Source organism: Amia ocellicauda, chromosome 9, assembly GCF_036373705.1.
Source record: "Amia ocellicauda isolate fAmiCal2 chromosome 9, fAmiCal2.hap1, whole genome shotgun sequence".
In the NCBI taxonomy this organism is placed as follows: domain Eukaryota; kingdom Metazoa; phylum Chordata; class Actinopteri; order Amiiformes; family Amiidae; genus Amia; species Amia ocellicauda.
Window position 1 is genome coordinate 2,737,501 of NC_089858.1, and position 21,280 is coordinate 2,758,780.

Sequence of the window (21,280 nt, forward strand, 5' to 3'; positions counted from 1 at the left end):
TCCATTTGTGTCCCGGGTGTGTGTGTCCCTGCTGATCTGGAAAAGCTCCTCTGGTTTGATGTGGTCGATGCCTCTCATGATGATTATTATTATAGTTATTATTGAATACATTAGTGCTATTATTCTAGTTAAGAAGTTAACAAGTCTTCAGGAATGTGACATTTTAAGTTTATCACAAAACATTACTTTGTTTGACCATCTAACGTTTGATTGAATGGCTTCCAGATTATATCCTCATTCTTCATGGTGTGTGAGCATTAGATGGATTTGGCACACGTGGAAAAAGTTTCAAATAACAATAGCTCCTTCAATAGTTCAAATCATGGCTGCAGTGGAGCAGTTCAGACAGTTCAGACATCTAACAAACAGGAAACATCAGTCCTTTTAAATCCAATGAGAGAGAGAGAGAGAGAGAGAGAGTGTAGCTGTAAAACCCGTATGGTGGGACGGGGGGGGGATCAGGCAGAAGCTGAGAAGTGAAGGTCGTGACTGAGAGACTCTGGGATCTGGGACATGACAAACGTGCTCTTCCTTCTCCGTCTGGAAACCCCATCTCATCTGCCGTTCCTGTCCTTGTCTGTTTCCTCCACAGACATCATGTCCAAAGGCACCGTAGTCCTCGCCTACAGCGGCGGTCTGGACACCTCCTGCATCCTGGTGTGGCTGAAGGAACAAGGCTATGATGTCATCGCCTACCTGGTAAGAGCAGTCTCTGACGTGAAGGGGACTGTCTGTGCCCTTCGAAGCCATTGATGAGCCTTTCTCTCTCCTGCTTTACTGTGTGGGTTGCTTATTGTCCGTTAACAAAAGACGCACAGTCATGTATATTGGACAACTGTCTGAACTGAAGAGGGTTTCTGTAGTGACTATACTAGGACACACACACATACATCGGTTACACACACTAACTTTATTTCAGCATCGATGCACGTGTCACATAATCGTCAACTCCTATAGTCTATTCTGTACAGCGAATTTGTATTTATTTTAAACGATGACCTAATGTAAGTTTCTCTGTATTTACACGTGTGTGTGGCACCAATAACATCCATACACGTATCAACCAAAAGCCACCCTCGGAAGTGGTGTCACCTCAGCACACAACTCGACAGACACTTGAGCGTGTTTGGGTTGTTTTTATTTCTTCACACACCTGTTTCTAGAGGCCAACTCATACAGTTTCAGTCCGGTCTCCCCTCTCTAAATCACTGTGTCCGTCCCTTCAGGCTGCCTGCGTTTGAGCCCAGTGTCTGAACTCGTCCCAGTCGTTTCCGCTCCAGCTGCTTCCAAAGCCTGGGGCCCCCGAGCGCTCGGCCCTGTCAGCTCTCCCGTCCCCTGGATTAACCGCTGTGTTCGCTGTGAATGCGCCGCCTGTCTCGGGCTGATTCAGCAAATCCCTCGCCGGACGGCAGTTCCCCTCGCCTGACCGGTTGCTCACGCGCCGATCTGTCCAGGAGCGCAGCGGCATTGTGTGATTGTTAAATGGGCGATAGAAAACCTGTGACAATCAGTCGCAGTAGCTGCAGTAGAGTCATTTCACAGGGTTTGTCAGATGAGGAAATCCTCGGATGTCATGGGCCATTATTATTATTATTATTATTATTATTATTATTATTATTACTACAATTTGTGATATTGTACCAGTTTTGCTCTTTTAATCGCTGTGCATTCACTACATCAGGCAACCGATATGAATCTTTGCCAAGAAACTCCTTTACTCACAATTCACACTTTCCGGCTGTCCCTGGGAGTGGGGAGACGGTGTGACGGGGGCTTGGCACAGATAAATCAATCCAGTGGGCAGGGAGTACAGGACCGCAAATCCAAACAGACGCATATGTCAGCTATTTACAGCAGCACTCGGCCAGTACAAATGGTACAGTAGCGATGGGCCAGACGCTGCAAGAGGAACAGATCAAAGATGGACGGGAGAGGCTATCGAATGGATCCCAAGAGATGAGAAGAACGGGAAGATGAACACATTGGAGATGTCATAAATCAGAGAAACACGCGCGCTACTCGCTCTTTACGTACGTAGCGTAACGTGTTCATAATTTTTCGTAATGCGGCCCTTGGGAACGTTTTTTCGATGAGTCGAATTTACTGAGTCCAGTGTTCTGTAATGGGGAGTGTGTGTACACGGTTGACGGCTATTTTCCATTTGTGTATCGCAGTCGTATCAATCCCATCAATTTTTGTTTTTGTTTGTGTGTTCGTTGGAAATCTACGTTTTTTCGCCTCCAGAAAGATTGCCCCTGTCGTTGTATGGATTGTCTAAATGGAAGACCGATATTCATACATTTTTTGGTCTGGTTTCAAAGACGTAAATATGGCGTTTTTTGTATTTTGTCTGTCTCCTAAGCATTAGGGTCGTTCTGTTAATGAAGAACAATAAGTATAATCTGATTAGATATCGGTGGGTATGTTTATATTGAATTGGTGTTCCTGTTATTCCATTTGTGTCACTATGATACACCTCTGTTCCAGGGTGAACAGGTTCAGGTCCTCAGTCTCTCAGTAGGACATTCCCTTCAGACCTGGAATAAGTCTGGTTGCTCTCCTCTGAACTGCCTCTAGAGCAGTGATATCGTTCTTGAAGTGTGGAGCCCAGAACTGTCCACAGTAACTGAGCCCCTTACCCTTATTGTGCAACAATCACATTCTGCAACTAAAAACCTTATCTCGGACTACTCCAATCACTACACACACCTGACCACAACTTGTGTCTTAGACGGTTAGCCAAGCTCCATTACACAAGCGGCGCAATAAATTAAGAGCCCGTGAGGAGAGAAAGTTGAGGTGGGCAGCTTTTTGGGAAACCGACAATCATGCGTGGTTGGATTTCGGGCATTGAAATGCATAGCTAACCATTTGCGAGAGAGAAAGTGTTCTAAAGCCCCTTAAACTGCGGAATCGCCTCTGTGTTCTTCCTTATTGAGAGATTCTGCGACGCTGACCTGCAGATGCTTTTTTTCCAAGGCTCGTGGTTGTAAGTGCTCATGCTAAATGCTTAATGTAAAAGGAAATCATTATCAGATGCTGCTTTTAATTAGCCTGGAGGATATTCCAATGCCACAATTCACAATAAATTAACACATGAAGTGGAAATAAATACATGTGTCAGTTAGATTACTTTGCAGAACACCTTTATCCAGGGCAACTTACGGTGCATCACATTATTGTTTACATACAATTACCCTGTTATACAGTTGGGTGTTTACTGAAGCAATCTCCTTAAAGTACCGCACTCAAGGGTAGTTATTGATTTCAGCAGGTATTTATTTGTAATTGTTTTATGGAATATCTTTCCACAAATTGGTTCTTACAATTAAGGATTGCTCTTTTGGGTGCAAGAATATCTCTTTATCTGAAAGAGCTCCATATTCAAATGCATTTCACACGTGAGTGGCCAGATCTCTACCAGATTAAAGACAAATGGAGCTCATTTTTAATGTAGCACTTTTTAAACTTCGTATTCAAAATGATTTTAATCTATAAATGTGTAAAATAGTTTTACACAAACTAGCTGTGATTCGTCACCTTTTTATTTTATTTGAAAAAGTACTTCCTTTATTCTTTATTTCTCCAAAATGTCTGTAAGGTTTCCACTTGAGGAAGTGGAATTAGCTATTAATGAATAGACCTTGTGTAAACTGTACAAAACCCTGGATAAGAGCGTCTGCCAATAAATAACATTAACAGTGAACGGACGGAGAGTTTGTATTTTGACAAGATGTGTGTGGACAGAAAGCAAAACATTCACATCCGTCAGCATGCTGCTCGAGCGCGTGTCACAACTGGCGTCTCGGAGATTAATGTCTAATTTCAGTTCCTCCGGTGGAAACCTTGCAGACAGTGTGGAGAGAGAGTCAGCGGATCAGGAAGCCCGGGACCCGGCAGGAGGTGCATCTTAACTGAGCCATTACTGACCCTCCGTGCCAGGCGGACCCCGGGCCCAACGCAGGGCACAGCCTGGATTGGGTGCCAGATTGAAAGATTTTGGAAAAGCAAAGCGTGACGTTTCCTGCTGTTTCACAGTGGTGGCGTTCCCCTGAAGAAACTCAAACACCTTGTCTTTGTTGATAAGATCCCAGAATGATTCGCACCTCGTGGATCTGTGTTTAGTCTGTCACTGTACAAGAATTTAGCTTTTCACTGTCGGCAGTTTTACATGTGTGTATAACTGTACTACCCCACCACCGCCGTTCAAAACCAAACTCTTGAGCAACATCAGCTGCTGTTGAGCCGCAGAATCCGCTCCTTCTGGAGAGACATTCACAACTTAAACCTGTAACCTGAACTTCATGCCAAATGCTTAACTCGCACATAGCAATGCGATCATATTGTACATGATGTCTAGTTTTATTCTTATTAGAGTTGCTGATATAACGGCTATTTCCTGATGACATTCTTATTCCTTTATCCAACTCTCAGAGTTGAGGGCGTTACGCAGGGTCCTGAGATCTTGTGACACAGTGGGGTCTTGCAGAACGTATACTGAAGACGATTCGAGCTCCTATTCATGAATTAATGTCACAGACAAGTTTAAGCTGTCCTGATCTGGTAATAAGGGCAAAGTTTATTACTGACGTTAAGAAAACCCTGTGAATTAATAATTGAAAAGCAGGGGGAAAGTCTTGTGACCCGGAGGAAATGTCTGGCACTCAAAGACATGCTTAATACATGCGCAGATTAGTATGTTTGTCTATGAATTTGCCTGTTTGCTGAATATGGACTGGAGAAGACATGACTGATCCTGCTGTAGGGCAGACGAGAAGTGTTTGTGTTGGAGGGTTAGAGATACGTCTCTGCACGGCTGTCAGTTTCGAGTTCAGTCACCAGAGAATCCATAATTAATACTTAGCAAACCCAGTCATGAAAGCATATTAGTGTGACGCCACCGCACCTGGTTGGCAGCTTTTGGGAAAGGCTGGGAGAGAAGGCCTTGTAATTAAGCTCCTGCCGGGCCTGTGCGCCTGTTTCTAACGAGCTGCGACTCGGGAAAGGTTTAGAGAAGAAGCAAGGAATTCAGTGCTGGCTAAACTGTGACACAGATCGAGTCTGACACGATTTGCCTCTCATGAAGAAGGGGGGTCCGATGGCCTCGTCCTCGTGTTCGAATCGTTTCCGTAGTCGAGCGAGTCGAGGCCACAAACTCTGTCCCTCCTGAGGTCGTCCGACTCCTGCACCTGGAGCTGGCCTTGACACGCTCTAATGTTTATCGTTCTCCTTCCCTCAGGCCAACATCGGGCAGGACGAGGATTTCGACGCAGCCAGAAAGAAGGCAGAGAGTCTCGGGGCCAAAAAGGTAGGGGAACAGTGGGGGGTTGTCCTGGAAATGCCTGGAAGAAGTCCTAGATGTGTTTGGGATGTTTCGCTCAACCAGCACCACAAATCTCAGACGGGGATTTAGCAGAGAAGTAGAGTGATGGTGTTTCTCTGCAGGGTGTGCGGTTCGATGTTTAGTAGGGCCAGGAAAATTCCAAACTGAAGGAAGTTGAGATCTGGGGTGTTTAAGAGGAGCCATGTGGTGTGTATTATCCTTGTCCCTTATCTCCAGCAATAAGAAAAGGCACAATCTGGTGTTATGAGCCTCAGCCTCACAATAACAGCCAAACAGAAAATGAACTCGGAAGTGCAGAGCTCCGAGATGCTGATCCCCTGTGGTGACAGTTATTGTCGTGCGCGTTTGTCAGGACGGAACAAAAGCGGCAACAAACCCTCTCGAATAGAAGACCGTGATTTGAATTTCCCTCCATGTAAATAGCGTTTTTCTCTCTCACTATCGGGGCCAACCTCTCTCTACTGCTCTGCCCTTCATTGTTAATGCCTTATCCACCCCCTACCCCCAGGTGTTCATCGAGGACCTGCGCACAGAGTTCGTGGAGGAGTTCATCTGGCCGGCGGTCCAGGCCAACGCCATCTACGAGGACCGCTACCTCCTGGGCACCTCCATCGCCCGGCCCTGCATTGCCCGGCGCCAGGTCCAGATTGCCCAGCAAGAGGCCGCCCAGTTTGTCTCCCACGGGGCCACTGGCAAGGTATGCCCGGCAGCAGCAGGGCATCATGGGAGGGGAGGCCACTGGTTAATTATCCGCTATGATAGCTGTGGCCAAGGAGCGAGAGTTTGATCCAGATTGCTCAACGATCTGGAAACCTACGGGCACATTCGTCAGTGCTGGATTAACTCTAATCGAGTACTCATTAAACATGCAGTAAATATACTGTCCCAATCACTGACGGGGTTAATATGTCACTGTGAAAAGTGTTTTCCTCTCCAGCCAGCTGCCTCCACACTCTCCTGTGTGTCTCTGCATGGAGATTTAGGGTTTCGTTTCATTCGCTGGGAACGGTACTTCAGTTTGGGTTATTATTCCCCCAATTAATTGTTGGGAGGTGATTGTTCGTTCTTTAGAGCAGTTAAGGGGGTTGATTGTGTTTCTAGCTCATTATATTGAACCTCATTGCACGGCGCCAGTCCCAGAGGAAGAAGAGGCTGCTTGTAGAGAGGGAAAATGTGTTTTTGTGATTGAAATATCCAACGTATTTCACTCAAAAACCACAAGCTCCTTGTGTCCTTCGCTGGAGATGAGTGTAATACCTGTATTATCCACTGGGTGGAGACATTGCTCAAAGTATGATTGAATGAAGTTAAGGTTTTATGCAGATGCTTATTGGATTGTTATTGGTTGTTTTTTTGGACAATCCCTGTTTAACTGTCTCCTTTTAAAGTTTTCACAAGGTGACTAACAAATTATTAGTCTAGCCATCTGATGTGTTGGATTGTTTGCAGTTTCAAATGAGAAACCTTAGACAGAAAATGGGTCAGCGTTGACAGAGAGGGTGGATTTTTGTGGACAGACTGGACGGGCCTGAGCGCCCCACACTGCCACAGGGCCGGACCTCCCTGGTTCAGTTACCAAGTTTAGAAAATATAAATATTATTTAAAGCATAATACCAACAGAAGTCTGTACTTTAGATTAATCTCAGAATTGTGGAGAGCCGGTTTGTGTGGGTTGACACTCCGTTATCCAAGTGAAGAACACGGCAGTCTGTCATACCGAAGAGTTAATCTGGAAACCCCACTGCTGACACCAAATGTCGGGAGGCACTACCCAAGTCTCGTACAAATAGTGGCATTAAGCTTTCGGACGTCCATACACACCCTGAGGGCATTTCTTCTAAAGCAGGACCGGCAGGGTGAGATTAGATTCAGTTCTTTTATCGAAAGCTACTTCTGATTCAGACAGTTACAGAGAGGAGAGACGTGGGAGCCGCTGACAGGAATTGGAGCTCACTGTGGGGTCAGAGGTCACACACCCAAGGACCACTCTGACAGCGTGTGGTTTTGCCTGCAGACCACATTCACATACTAATCACACGCCTGCTGGGCTTCTGCACGCTGCTCTCGGACTGGAACGCGCCCCACGTCAAGTCACCGTCAAATGGCAGGGAATCTGTCAGAATAGATTGATACTAAGAGAGAGCGACCTCTTTTCATTCTGGAAATGCACCTTCTTTTAACTACATCACAGCAAAAGAACCCCGTCAAGAAAGAGTGCCTTCTGGTGAGAGCACGTGATTTGGTGTCTTTGAGCGGTGATGGTGGCTGTGACATCACACGCCAGCGCCCGAGCGAACACCTACAATTGCTACAGTTAATACACAACCGTAATGAAGACTCAATGAAGTTCTCTCTCTCTCTCTCTCTCTCTCTCTCTCTCTCTCTCAGGGTAATGATCAGATCCGGTTTGAGCTCACCTGCTACGCGCTCTACCCTGAGGTGAAGGTAAGCCTCCAGCCGTGTGTCCCACTGTGCGATTCCTGTTCTTTTCCCGTGGCGGAAGTGTAGGGGTTTCAGTGCCTGAATGATTAGAGCCAATATCAGCAGCAGCTTATTAAAGTAAGAGCAATTTCAGCCACCGCTTCTCAACTGTGCTTATTGAGGGCCGGTAATGCTAGGCTTCAGTGCTTCAGTGTTGCCTCACCCCATCGAGAGCGGTGCGAGTGATTGGCATCTCCATTCATTGGCGCGATTAGAGGGCTCTCCGTTCTGACACTCGTTTTTAGGGAATGCGATTGATTTTGTCCTGTTCCACCGGAATCAGAGCTCAAAGACACGACGGCGACGTACGATATAGTGACTCTGTCTTCTCTGGATGAATTAATATCCTGTACGAGAAGACAATCTGGTCAATATTTCACACAGTGACTGGAAGTAATCCGTTAAAAACAAAAAGGAGCAGGAAGGGTAGAAGCAGGGATTTGGAGCAGCGAAAATTTTGAAATACTCCGCTCTGGTTCCTCTCCGGTTCTGGGTCCAAAGCCCCGGGTAGAAGTTTGTTACTGATAATCCAACGCAGCGTATGTATACATTAAAGAGAGAGAGGGATCACTCAGCCACACAGTCAGACCGACCGGCCGTAAGAACATAAGAAAGTGTCCAAAAAAGGAGGCCATTCGCCAAACGTTGTGTTGGAAAGTGCTGGTCGTGTCACTCGGACCCGTTTCTTTTCATGTTGACGCAGACGGCTTTGACGAGATCAATAGCGCGTCGCTCTGTGTAGCGCTCATCTGTCAGAGGGGGAGCGATCGTCACTCAGTCGAGGGGAAATTCACCGCGAAGGCAGTAAATAAAAGTGGAATTATCTCTCTAAGATATGAATCGCATCTGTGTTTAATGTAAGTGCCGGTCCTGTATAATGGTGTGGCTCTACCTTTGAGTGGATAGGATAGACAGCACTTTCCTGTCTCGTCACTATTACTGCCTTCAAACCACTGAGACCACAGCAGGCAGCTCAGATCCCTTCTGACCGGAGGACTGATCTTCATCCGGTGTCTGAGCGCAGGATGCGGCGGCCATGAGCTGAACCGAACGGTGGCCTTTAGGTTCTTCGGGGGAGTTTTATTAGTCATTTCTGTCAAGTGGTGAAGAAGCTGATCTTAATTCTAATTTCCCGACCCAGGCGACAACTAATATTCTGGATCTGCTTTCAAAACACTTACATATCATACTTTTTTCAGGGTATTTTGTTGGAGATCTTCACAGTTAATTCAGCCAAGCTTTTATTGTTCAGTTTTTATAGATTACACAAATGTGTTTGCAGCATAGAGATCATATTCGTCCATTTTACTTTGTACAATAATACATAAAAGATTTTCCAGCTTAAGTGAGAGATACTTCAAGCTTGTAATGGTTCACACAAATCTTTGGGTGTATAAATACTTACACCTATTTTCATATCCATGTTTAATACATTTTGACTTCAGTAAATATCTAAAATCAGTGAATTCAGAAGACTCTTCTAAGAAAGTATCGCTCAAGGTTTCCAAATTGATACCATCTAGCATCACATTAGACTTGTTTCAGGATCTTTGTGCATTTCATTTGCAGGCGAGAAGACCGCGGTTTACTAATTCTGAGCCGTGGCGTGTGTTTCTTTGCCTTTTCAGTTGATCACGCGTGTGCAGCGCTTTGCTTGTTGTCTCAGTCCCACACAGACACCCTGAGGTCTAGCGTGCGTCTCTGGGGCTCCTGTGTGCCGATGGATCAAAGCCACACGATTAAACTGAATTAAACTCTCTGTCCCTCCTTTCTCCGAGTCAGATCATCGCTCCGTGGAGGATCCCTGAGTTTTACACCCGCTTCAAGGGCAGGAAAGACCTGATGGAGTACGCACAGGTAAATAAGTGTGTTTCTTGTTTTTTTGGCTGACTGTCATAAGACAGTGTCCAGTCGAGAGGAGGCCATCCGCCCCATCGTGCTCGTTTGGTGTCCATTAATAACTAAGTGATCAAGGATCCTATCCAGTCTGTTTTTGAATGTTCCCAAATTGTCTCTTCAGCCACATCGCTGGGGAGTTTGTTCAGATTGTGACGCCTCTCTCTGTGAAGAAGTGTCTCCTGTTTTCTGTCTTGTCGTATTGTGATTGCACACCACTCAGAGGCCTCAAATTAAGACTTTCCTGCAATGATTCAATTTGAGCCTGAAGTCTTTGAGCCTGCTGTCATTCAAACGGAGACCTGTTTTATTGGGCTTAAAATAACTCCTTGGACATTTTTCATACTCAAGTTAGAAACGGGCGTCTAAAATATCTACATCTTGGTATAGTTGATAGTATAGTTGATTGGGTTCACTGCTTCCATTACTGCAGAGTGTCGATAGACCCGAGCGTTTGATTTTGTTCCTCTGCTTGGCGCTGCTGGATTGCTTACAGAAGAGAAAGCGTCCGTCTCTGTGCAAAGTCCAGCTCTTTCTCTCTCTCTGCCACTAGAGGACGCTCACGGTTCACAGAAGTCCTGAAATCTCTGACCAACTCACAGCTGTGAACTTTTAATTCACTGTACGACCACAAACCCAGCTGCGTCAAGCAGGCTGTAGCTGAAATGCGATTGCGTATGATCTCCAGGCCACGGACAGGGCTGCGATTGGTTCTGTACCCTTTCAGTAATTCTTCATATTGAACAGACGTGTTTTATATCAAAAGAGACGGAACCACAGAAATTATAGAGACCTGACAATTGTGCACGGCGGTCTTGAACGAGTTCAGTGTTTAGTTTTTGTGTGTATTTGTGTTGTGTTATTGCCATTTCATTCAGAGCTGCGTAGAGCTGCAAAACACCCATTATCCCATTTCACTGGGAAGCCTGAACCCTTGAATTTAGTGGCTCGTCTGAAAACACACGGGCCTGACGTCCGGGCATTGGCGCTGAAGTTCATTCGTGTCTCCGGACGTCAGGCCCGTGTGTTTTCAGACGAGTCACTAAATTCGAGGGTTCAGGCTTCCCAGTGAAATGGGATAATTATTGGAGTGTGTGTCTGGCTCGTTCCATCATTACAGATCCCAGTCTGGCCTCTCTCGCCCCTGTGCTGTCGGTAATGGGGGTGGGGGTGGTGATAATTGTGAATGGGTTAAACTCCCCAGGTGGAGAGAGAGAGAGAGAGAGCGCTCTCCCTTTTCATCTCCCTCTTTCTCTTCCCCCTCTCAAATGATGATATTGCGCTTGGGATTATGCGTGGCCATTTAAGAAGTCTTGCAATCACTTGATCCCCCGCTGGGCGAATGGAAAGGCTGTTTCTCATCCCTGTTTTTCAGTCCACATTACTGCACCCCCCAACCCCCCCGCCACACACACACACTCGCACAGACCCTCACCACTAACGCTTACTGCCTTTACTCCTATATAAATAACTTCGCTTGTGGGGGAGAACAAAATCCCGTTCCACACTGCAATGAAAACCGTTGATATAAATTGCTTATTTACTGTTGTTGTTGTCATCATTATTAACGGATGCCCTGACCCACTCAGTTGACACAAGAAACATGACAAGAACGCAGTAATACGACCCTACAATACTGGTTTGTCAATAGAACAGGATGCATTCAATTCAATTCTGTTTTTCTGTTCTGTTTCAATTCAGTAATGATATGCATTGTAATAAAAATGTACAGCAGCACACACAATAAATGGATATTAACCATGAGTTCAGAGCAACGACAGACTGGTTATAACGAGCAGAGGCGAAATTGCTCCTTCAAGTCAGGTTGTGTGACGCAGAACGCCGTCTTCACCCGGTTACTGGCTCCGTCTGCTGCCTCGGATCTGAAGTTCGACTCGTTTCCTTTTCAGCAGCTCGGCGTGGGTTGTTTGGACACTTGGTGAAAATCGGGACAGACGAGGGGCTTTTAAATATGATGCATGACAGAATTACGCTTGTTTTGACCGGTCGAGTCTTTGGAGATTTGGAAGAGCGCCTGACTTGTGTTTGAAATCGTGATGATCGGTCGAGTAGAGGTGCTGTGTGAGAGATTTGAGCCGGAGGTGAGGAGAGGGTCTCGCTAAGCAGTTTAAATAGTTTTTCTCCTCGTTTCGGACTGGTGCACTACCGTGCTTTAGGGTCCTAGGACAAACGTATTGGCAGTTCATTAATTCACACAGGTGGAGATTCGGGGTTTCAGGATCGGACTGTTCTGTTCGTGGACGGATCGGGCGGGAGTCTGACCTGAACTGGCGGTGAGACGGCCTGCTCAACGAGGGTGGCTGTGGTGGGGGATTCGTTCTGTGTTCTGTCGTCTTCTTCGTTGGCGGAGGTTTGGATCCTCAATCCCGGGCTCGGACGGCTCTGTCTGAGATCAAGTCCGGGCAGTGGGTGGGTGGGGGGGTTTTGCCACTCCAGTTCAGCGGTGTCTCTCTCCCCCAGCCCCTCTCCGTCACTCTTGGCCCCTCTCGAGTTTCGAGTCGCCCCGGGGCGGGCTCGGGGAGTCAAACTTATTAGGCCTGTAAACAAATAATTTAGAGGGTCCCACTTGGGCACACAATAGTCAGTGTGAAAGGGGAGAAGGGAAGAGGCGAGGGGACGGGCTCATTGATCACCTGGGCCGGGTCTCTCTCTCTCTCTCTCGCAGCATTTCCTTCTCTCCGGGCCGCCCGCACGCCTCACCGCCCCCCAACGAACGCCTCTCCCTACGACTCTGCAACACACAGCTAGCAAGAACCCCCCCCTTCCCAATCACCCCCAGGGTTGCGAGTACAGCTGAGATCAGACACAGTCCTTTTGTTCGAGCTCTTAAGTGCAGTGATTTATCACCGGCCCAATCAAAGAGGAAGCGCGGGAGCAAAGTGGGGTCTCGTTGGCCCTTAAACAGTGAGACGGGGGACCCCACCGAACCTCCCTACCGCAGGTAGAAGCAGTGTGGGCTTTTAGAAGTGAACTGCAAAGATGTGTGTCTAAGCCACGAAAAGTGTCTGCTGGGGGTGGGGGCTACAGACGCACTCTTTTGCCGAGCGGCTTCGTTCAGAGACTCGGCAATGTCGGGGGTGGCCGTTTCACCGCGTCTGTCTGTCTCGGGTGTCGGCAGTCCTTCCTGTACCTAACGGTCCGTCTCTCCCGTTCCATTTTCAGAAACACGGCATCTCTGTGCCCGTCACCCCCAAAGCGCCCTGGAGCATGGACGCCAACTTGATGCATATCAGGTGGGTATTGGCCGTGAGATTGGGGGCATTTAATGGTGGCACTAAAGACCAGTAGGAGCCGCGTTGAAAGTGAGAAAGTGAGCCGGGCTGCTGGATACAGGTCGGGGAAGGAGGAGGAGCCGGCGTCCCAGGTGTCGGGGCCCCGAAAAGCAGCCAGGGCCCATACATACATGGTGCTTGTTAATGAGGCAGGGAGTGAATGAATGTGCTTTTCTCAGGTCCTGTGTGCCGCGCGGCGAGGGGCCGGGAATGTCACGGCGGCAGGGAGGCTGACACTGCGTCCTTTCTTCAGGGACACACAAAGAGATGGAGCCGGCGACCGATTAGCGCAGGCCGCGATTAAAGGCCTGCTTTTGTGGCACAAGAGAGGGAGGCAAATCCCTGAGTGAATCGACTCCTTCGCTGGGAGTTGGTGATGAATCTGAAGGGGGAGAGGATGGGGGGGGTTGCAGATACAGCTGGATTGTAAATCATCGGACAAGTGACTGAGCTGCAGATTTGGGATAGACAGTTGGTCTGAGATGCTGGCAGTTTTGTGTGATCATTCAAAATATAAAAAAGAGAGAGACACCATTCAAAAGGGATGAAGAAGTGGCATTATTAAGTCAGTGCAGCTCAAGCAAATGTTTATTAATGTTTATCTGATTCATACTTTTTCTCTGTTTCAACAGTTACGAATCTGGGATCCTGGAAAACCCCAAGGTAAGCCTTCAGTGTCTGCATGAGCGCCGGGATGGATGTGTTCCGGGTTTTATTCTCTCCCGTTAGTCACGTAGTAAAGGGTTGGTACGGCTTTCCTTTGAGAGACGAGCAGCTTCCCTTCCAGCGACGGGCATCGTGAGGTCGACTAACCGCAAATCCTCTTGCGGTCCTGCCCAGCGCGGATGTGGGTCCCGTGCCAGCAGTGAGCGTCCTTTCTGTGCTCCTCAGTTGCCTGCGTGCGTCCCTGTCCGACAGACGCTGAGGAGACGCGGAGACCTTCTGTGGTTTATCTTTTGTATGATTTGCGTGAAAGTCAGAAGAACTTGTTACTTCAGACCCACTGGCGCATATCTCTGATGTTTCAGTGGGGTGTGTGGTGTAAACCCTCCTCCTCCACTTTCAGATGCACGTGGGTGTTTCCTGAGATGAGACCCAAAGTCCAATGCATCTGTTCTGACCCGTGAGATGACAACAGGATGTTCTTTTTTTGATCGTTTCAGACTTGCTGCTCAAATACAAATACAGCGACTCATCCTCGGTGTCTCCTGGCGACTCCTCGGTGCGGGAGAGCGTTCCCATCCCGACACCGATCGTTACACACATCGGCACCTGTTGTCATGTGCGATTTCCCCCAGGTGGGCCCGACCCGGTCCTGCTCTGCGGGGGAGACGTGGCTGTACGATCTGTTGTTCTGCAGCACGTCGATAGGTGAGCTGGATTGCTCGGGCACGGGACAGGGTTTCTGCGCAGACGTGGGACGCTAGAGGTGACCTATCGCCTGATATGAGGACCTGCTTCTGCCATTGAGAGAGCCCTCAATCTGCCAACGCAGCCCAAAACCCAAACTCCGATGTCCTCCTGTCCCATTCATGCTTGGGCCCTGAGCAGCCATCCCCCCCGTCTCCTCTCAACTTAACACAATTGTGGCTGACTTCCCATCCCTCCCTGCTAAGGAGCATTTCCAATCAAAGACAAACGAAGCTCCAAGCGGGACGGAGACATCCCAGCGGGTCAGAGGTCACCGCAGAGGCCAGGTCGTCCCCTTGAGCTGCGAAACAAACTTGTCTAACAGCGTTTTTTTTGTTTTGTTTTGTTTTTTGCCCTCCTCTCCCTTTCCCTCCCTTCTGTGTGACCAGGCCTGGGAAGAACCCGGGACACACAGACACTGACTTGTCTCTGGCGGGGCCATAAGAACGAGGCACATAATTTCCAATTTCATGGGAGCGCCAGGAGAAACAAGCCCCAGCCCTGGCCCAGCTGGTAGCGGGGAGCTCAGCTTCCAAGGCCTATTGTTTTTGAATATTGCCATCGGCTTCAACGTGGGAGGGACGGATTTTACCGTGACACTGTGACATGGAAATGTCACCCGCAACAGTACACTACAAAGAGCTAATGAGACAGATGAGACACAAGCGCTTCGTTAGGGAATGTGAAGTTTTCCTTCTGTGGGGCGCCGGGTTCAGCGTTTGAAGGTGCAGGGAGATAGATGTGGAAAGTGTCGATCTTCGCTTTTTTCTCTCACTCTGTCCATCTCCAAACGGCTGGTTTCCCCCTTCATTTCCTGCAACTATCCATCCCTTATCTTGTCTTAAACAGCTTCCCTCTCTCCTTCAGGGGGAAGCGAAATATATATATGTATTCCCAGCATTGAGGGAGTTTTATGTTCAGGGCCTGTGTCTACAAATACAATAACACAAAAAGCTGGGACTGGCACGCAGCGGCTCGTCCGAGGAGATTAGCATCCAATAGCGTGTCACAGCCTAGACTTGGTCTCACAGAACACCTGTGGGAGGAGCTAGAAAGTCAAGTCGTGAAGAGACTGCTGTTCTACACTAGAGACGGTGCTTTTACTGTTTTCCTCCCACTGAATTGCTGCGGTCCCAGGCCGGGCCTACACCCTATGCAGTGCATTGTGGGACAGCTGTCCTCCGTACGGCTGTCCCTGTATGTTTGCTGATGTAATATAAGCCGAGATAAACTGAGCGGGGAATTAAATGAAAACAAGCGGCCATTTGTGGTTATTCTGATCTGTGCAGGTTTTATTCTGGGCTCTGCAGAAACTCATTGTCCCCCTCTCCCTCTCTCTCTCTGTCGCTCACACAAGCGCAGCACCCTTCCCCGTCAGCCACTTTCCAGTTCACGCTCCGCCGCCCTTGCGACACTTGTAAAAAAAACTATTTAAGACATCCGTCAACACCAATTACAGAGTCAAATCCCTGTAGAAGAAGAGTCAGAGAGAGAAAGAGGGAGACAGAGAGATGGAGTAACATTTTTGCATTGTAGTGTTTGATAAACACAAGTGCCTCCCTTTGATCGGGGCCCAGTTGACCTGTTGATCTCGGGAGCAGAGCCAAGGGAAGGGGAGATGGTCAGGGGAAGGAGTGCAAACAATGCTCCGAGTGTGACGGGGGGGAAATGAAACCAACCTGCCTGTGTTTGGCATTGTTTCCCTTTCATTGTGTGATCCAGTGCGCCCCAGGAGGAGATCCCTGATAGGAGACCTGTTTAGGAATCTGGTGTCACAAAAGGGCCCCTTCTTTCCCATCTATTGGATCTGTGCTCTGTGGCCAGTTAAACACAAGCTGGTTAGTTGAGCTGTGGGGAGACAGGGGACGTTCAAGCATCAATCGCTGTCCTTGCAGTTGTCGGCAATCAAGACACTGCCCAGTTGAAAACCTTACCGTTGTGGTAAAGACGCTGCTTTTGCAATGATAAGAGTGGTTTATATCCATCATCTTACATTGTGATTAGGTCTCACTCCGAGCCCTTGACTGGTACAATCTGTTGGGCAGCGAGATGCAGGTGTACTGGGTTGTGTGTGCAGGGAAACACCGCCCCTGTACTTGGCGTAAATTAGTGTCCACTCACCGATTCAGGGTTCGAGGGTACCTGGCACTGCTTTTCGGTTTTGGGTCCCGCTGCCTCCAGGTGCCGTGCACTGCTGGCAGGGCCACACAGCGCCCTGAGGGTCTCGCCTACAGCCCCCACACCCTACTGCCTGTCAGGGGCCCAGTTCTCTAATGGGGCCACACTACCAGGCCCCTTCCTCTGGGCTTTGACATGCACTCAGGGGCCACGGAAACCATCAGTGGGAAAGGAAGGCAGTTTTAATCCTTACGCACACAGGGCACGGGGAGTGTTGTGTGTGTATGTCTGTGTCTGTGTATTAATATCTTTCAGTTTATATGTGATATATATGTATGGGTTTCTGTCAGAGAATTTTCTTTCACATTTATTAATTGCATTAATTGAGCAGATCAGGTCTTTTTTTAGCTGTAATTTTCTTACAGATGGCTCAAGTTTTTTACCTCTTGCTCTCTCACTCACTCAGTCACTCACTCACTCACTCCATCTCTCTCTCTCTCTCTCTCTCTCTCTCTATCTTCTTTTCTTCTGGCTCTCTGGGACTCAATTGAAAGGCAATGATGCAGCTAATGTGCAGAAAGATAGAAATTTACTTGCTTTAAGTCCATGCCGCAGCCTCTTCTCAAAGAGCGCATTCAGCCGCCGGAGCACAACAATATCGGCCGATTGAATAAAGCCGCCGAGCAGCTCTGTGCTTCGACATGATGGTTCAGTTCACGGCCCATTTGCCTCCAATGCGCTCCTCTCTCTCCCCGGCATATTTTTATCTTTTCGTCTCTTTCAGGATGACATCTCTGGGCCGGGCCCTCCCGCGGGGAGGTCTAAATGAAATGCATTGATACAGCACAAGAAACAATTTGTCTCTTGAACTGTTTCTTGTATTTAAAAAGGGGGGGGGGGGAAACACCGTGGTGTAATCAGGGAATACTGATAGAGCCTCAGGATTGAGAGTGTGTGCGTTACACTTGCACAAGTCTCTTTTGGGGGGGGGGGGGTTGTGTATGTTTCGGAGAAGGACACTTGAAGATATCGGTGGTCAAGTGAAGGACATTTGGGGTAAATTAGTGTGTATGGCTTATTTTAAGTTAGTGTGTCTGTTAATTTGTCGTTTGTCGTGTGTTTCCATTAACACATTTCTGGAATATTCCTTAACAGCCGGATTTCTTGTTTTGACCTGACACTGATTTTTAAGGTACATTTTCGAGTTGGACGAAAGCCTGACGATCTCAATTGCAGCCCCCGCCTTCGCCCCCTCGCACAACCTCGGTTTTATATTTATATTTATATATATATATATATATATATATATATATATATATATATATATATAATTCATGTCTTTCCCCGTCTCTTCCTCATAAATACATAAACCGCTGTTCGGCAGTGGAGCAGACATTAGCTATCGATGTAATCAAGGAGTGGGAATGGGGCTCTCGGGGGGCTGGGGGGTGGAGGTGCGGGAAGATTATTTGTCCCGCTCTCATTTCATTTGTTTGCAGGCGAGCGGCGAGGCGGAAAAGAGAAACTCAAAGTCAATTTCGGTGTTTAGTTAAAAGGAAAGAAAAGATGGGAGGCTTTGGATATATGCAAGCCGAGAGATTAGTTATTGTATCATGATTTGTCTGGTAAAGGTTTCCATTTAAATGCGCTCGGTGGTTATTTTGCATAGTTCCTCTGCAATTTGACGCAGCTCAGGAAACATCGGCAGCGATTTGCTCTTAATGCCGCTGTAATTGGCAGGGCTGCTGTTAACTGGAGCAGGCTGTGTTTATGATTCCCACTTTGCAATTGGAACGGGCTGCCCGGCCCGGAGGGGAGATTGTCTCGTTCGCCCCGCGGCAAGGAGACTCGCCTGCGTCTTGTCAACTCAAGGGTGTTTCAGGCTGAATAACTTGAATAATCTCTGGAAGGAAAAAAAATGATAGTAATTGAAAAGAAAAGATTGGCTAGGGACTTTCTGATTCTTATTAAGGGCAGAGAAGACTCGAACCCAGGTGAACCGCTCTTCTCTGTGAGCTGATAGGGAAGGACAGTAATGGCGGAGATGGTTTATGTTTGGTCCCCTTGTGAAGCAGTGGTTCTCCTCTGTGAAGGGTGGGTGTAACACTGGAGTAAGCAAAGAGTTGGACTGCTGTGTAAACTTGTACCACCCTACCATGGACACCCTAAGTTCAGTGTAACATCATAAGGAGGCCGTGTCAATTTCCCCACAGTATTCCCTTTTAAAAGCCACCCAGATCAAATCCTGTTGCTGGCCTGAGCTCCCTTATCCTAGATGTTGGGGCCTGCTCTGTGTTATGCTAGGTATTTCTGTGTTATGGTGTGATGGCTCTAGTGGGGCTGGGGTACATTGGTATTCGGTGTGTGTGAACTGCTGTGCGGAGCGAGGGTGGTCTCGCGTCTACGCCGGTCGGTCCGGTCGAGGGGCGCGCTCTATGTGGGTCAGGGTTGTATCGCCTCGGTCTGACTCCTGCCAGGATGGTGTATTTCTCTCTCTCCCTTTCTGCTCTCACTGGTCGGACCGTCCTCCTGCCCCCACGGACTTCTCCCTTCCCGCTCCACTGACTGCCTCGATCCACACAGCGACAGAGCTACCCCCAGCTGGGAGCTGGTCAAAGGGGAAAATGAAACCAACTAGAGGAGAAAAATGGCACATTGCTTTTCTTTCACTCCTTGATGGGCTTTTTAAAGGCGTTTTTATCTTCTTTCTCATTTTCCGTTTGTCTGATGAACCCCCCTCCCCCCTCACAACCTCCTCTTTCCCTGGCTGATGTACAAATCTCCGTCTCAATCGGTCTTCGCTAAAACCTGGCCCTTCAGACCCGCGGCTGCTGTCGGAGATTGCAGAGTCTCGCCGCCCCTCCGTGGTCCAATCAGAACCGATACGGAAACCGTTGTCTCTTTGCCGTTGCAGAATCACGCGCCGGCCGACCTTTACCAGATGACCACCAACTCTGCGGACAGTCCGGCCTCCCCAGACGTGCTGGAGATCGAGTTCTCTAAAGGTGTGGGGGCGAGCGTGTGTGTGTCTGTCAGTGTGTGGGAGTGTGTCAGTGTGTGATCTGGCTGTTCGTTCCCAGTGCACTCCTCCAGTCTGAGGTGTCCACACAGGGGACAGTGTCCTAACAGCTCAGCACTGATCAAACCTCAGAACGTTTAGAGTAATATAACTTGTATGTCCTTCCCTTCATAACACACATTCTTAGCAGTAATAATAACCGTAGAATTGGCAGCTGTATTACTCTTGTAGTAGTAATATTCGTAGAACTGTAACGATGTGGCCACTTAATTTGACGAGTTCTTCACTTGACCCCAGAAACATCAGGTACATCAGTTTATTAGATGCGTCTTCCTCTTTGCAGCTATTCTGTGAAAAGCTTGATAAATGTGTGTTGGAGGTCTTGATGCCTGTTGGCACATGGTGTCAGTGAACCGGAGTCTGGTGCCAAGGGTGTGGTGGGACACATCCAATCTTCAGATGTCTTCCCTTGTCCTTCAGAGCCACCGCTCAGCCACTGTCGAAATTGTCTTCCAACGGCATGGTACATTTGGGGTATTCTGTGTGCAAACGGGAGAGCTTATAAAAATATTTGTGAATCATTTTTAGATTATAATTTTCTTTCTGTTGAAGTGACACCGATTTAAGGAGCTTTAAAAGTGCACATTGCCGATGATTTACTGTGCAGAAGGAAAGGGGTGACTGCCTGTCCTCCCTGGTGACCGAGGCGAGCGTTGGCTTCCCCACCCGCGGCAGAGACAGTCAATCGATTGATCACGCGCTGCTCCGTCGTACTGCCCCCCCAAACTCCACACATCGGGACACCCACCCGGTGACCGCATTCCTGCAGAGACGGAGGGGGCTCGGGGCCAGGAAACGCAAATTCATTATCAGGTCTGTGTTGGGGGACGGCATGTGTAATGAGAGTTTAGTGGCGGTGGGGAGGAACGTTACAGGCGTTGGAGGAAATCCTGGCCCGAGGGGACGGGACTGTGAGCTCCCAGGATTCGACACTGATTAGCCAGTGGGCTGGAAATAGTCGCTGCCCTGAGGGGTTCAGCTGGGTGCTTCCAGGGGGGTATCTGTGTGGGGGACCCGGGCAGAGGAGGGATGAGAGAGGGGAGGTGCGGTCTGCGTCAAGGATTGAGATTCCTTCAGACCGGACCCCCAGAATAGCAGTTGGGGCCGCGCCGCTCCGCAGGTAGCCGGGCTTTCCTCGGCTGGTCCTGTAACGGTGGCCCGTGTGTCAGACTGGGTTGCTGTGCGCTCCGCAGTGAAGCCAGTGAGACGTATCAGTCCCCCGACAGCGCCCTCGCTCTGCCTCCGGCGGTGGGAATAGCAGTAGATTTCTTGGCCACTCGTGTTTCCCAGGACTTGTGCGTGTGCGTCTGTGTGTCTTACCTCCCTACCTCTCTCCCGTGACACTGAAGGGTTTGAAGTCATGAGCTGAAGTCGATAAACCATCATTTATTCTGAACTCGGAGTGTTTGAAAATAATTACCAGTATAAATGTTTTGTTTATTTGTTTAGCTCTATTAGGCTTTATTCCTGTATTCAGCTCTTAACACTGCGCTAAGGAAGGAGGCACTGCAACTGGGCGTCTCTACATCTGGAGACGTCTGGACAGGTTCAGTGTGACTGCAGCCAGGAGAGCGGCCACAAAGCCAGCGTCTTAAATCTCTGCTGCGGGAAAAAAAGCCCCTTTTCCTCCATTTAAAAGAATTTTAAGAAGTATTAAA

General features: G+C 48.4%; 1 protein-coding gene across 1 annotated transcript in view; it reads left to right on the forward strand.

Moving 5' to 3' along the window:
* The window catches only part of ass1 (argininosuccinate synthase 1), a 56,936-nt gene that overhangs the window by 4,700 nt on the left and 30,956 nt on the right, over positions 1-21,280 (forward strand). The window contains exons 2-9 of the mRNA XM_066712627.1: positions 593-699; positions 5,240-5,308; positions 5,853-6,041; positions 7,734-7,790; positions 9,609-9,683; positions 12,906-12,976; positions 13,648-13,678; positions 19,458-19,548. Of these exons, the coding sequence (XP_066568724.1) occupies positions 598-699; positions 5,240-5,308; positions 5,853-6,041; positions 7,734-7,790; positions 9,609-9,683; positions 12,906-12,976; positions 13,648-13,678; positions 19,458-19,548 (685 nt within the window). The 5' untranslated portion in view covers positions 593-597. The remainder of the gene's footprint in view (positions 1-592; positions 700-5,239; positions 5,309-5,852; positions 6,042-7,733; positions 7,791-9,608; positions 9,684-12,905; positions 12,977-13,647; positions 13,679-19,457; positions 19,549-21,280) is intronic.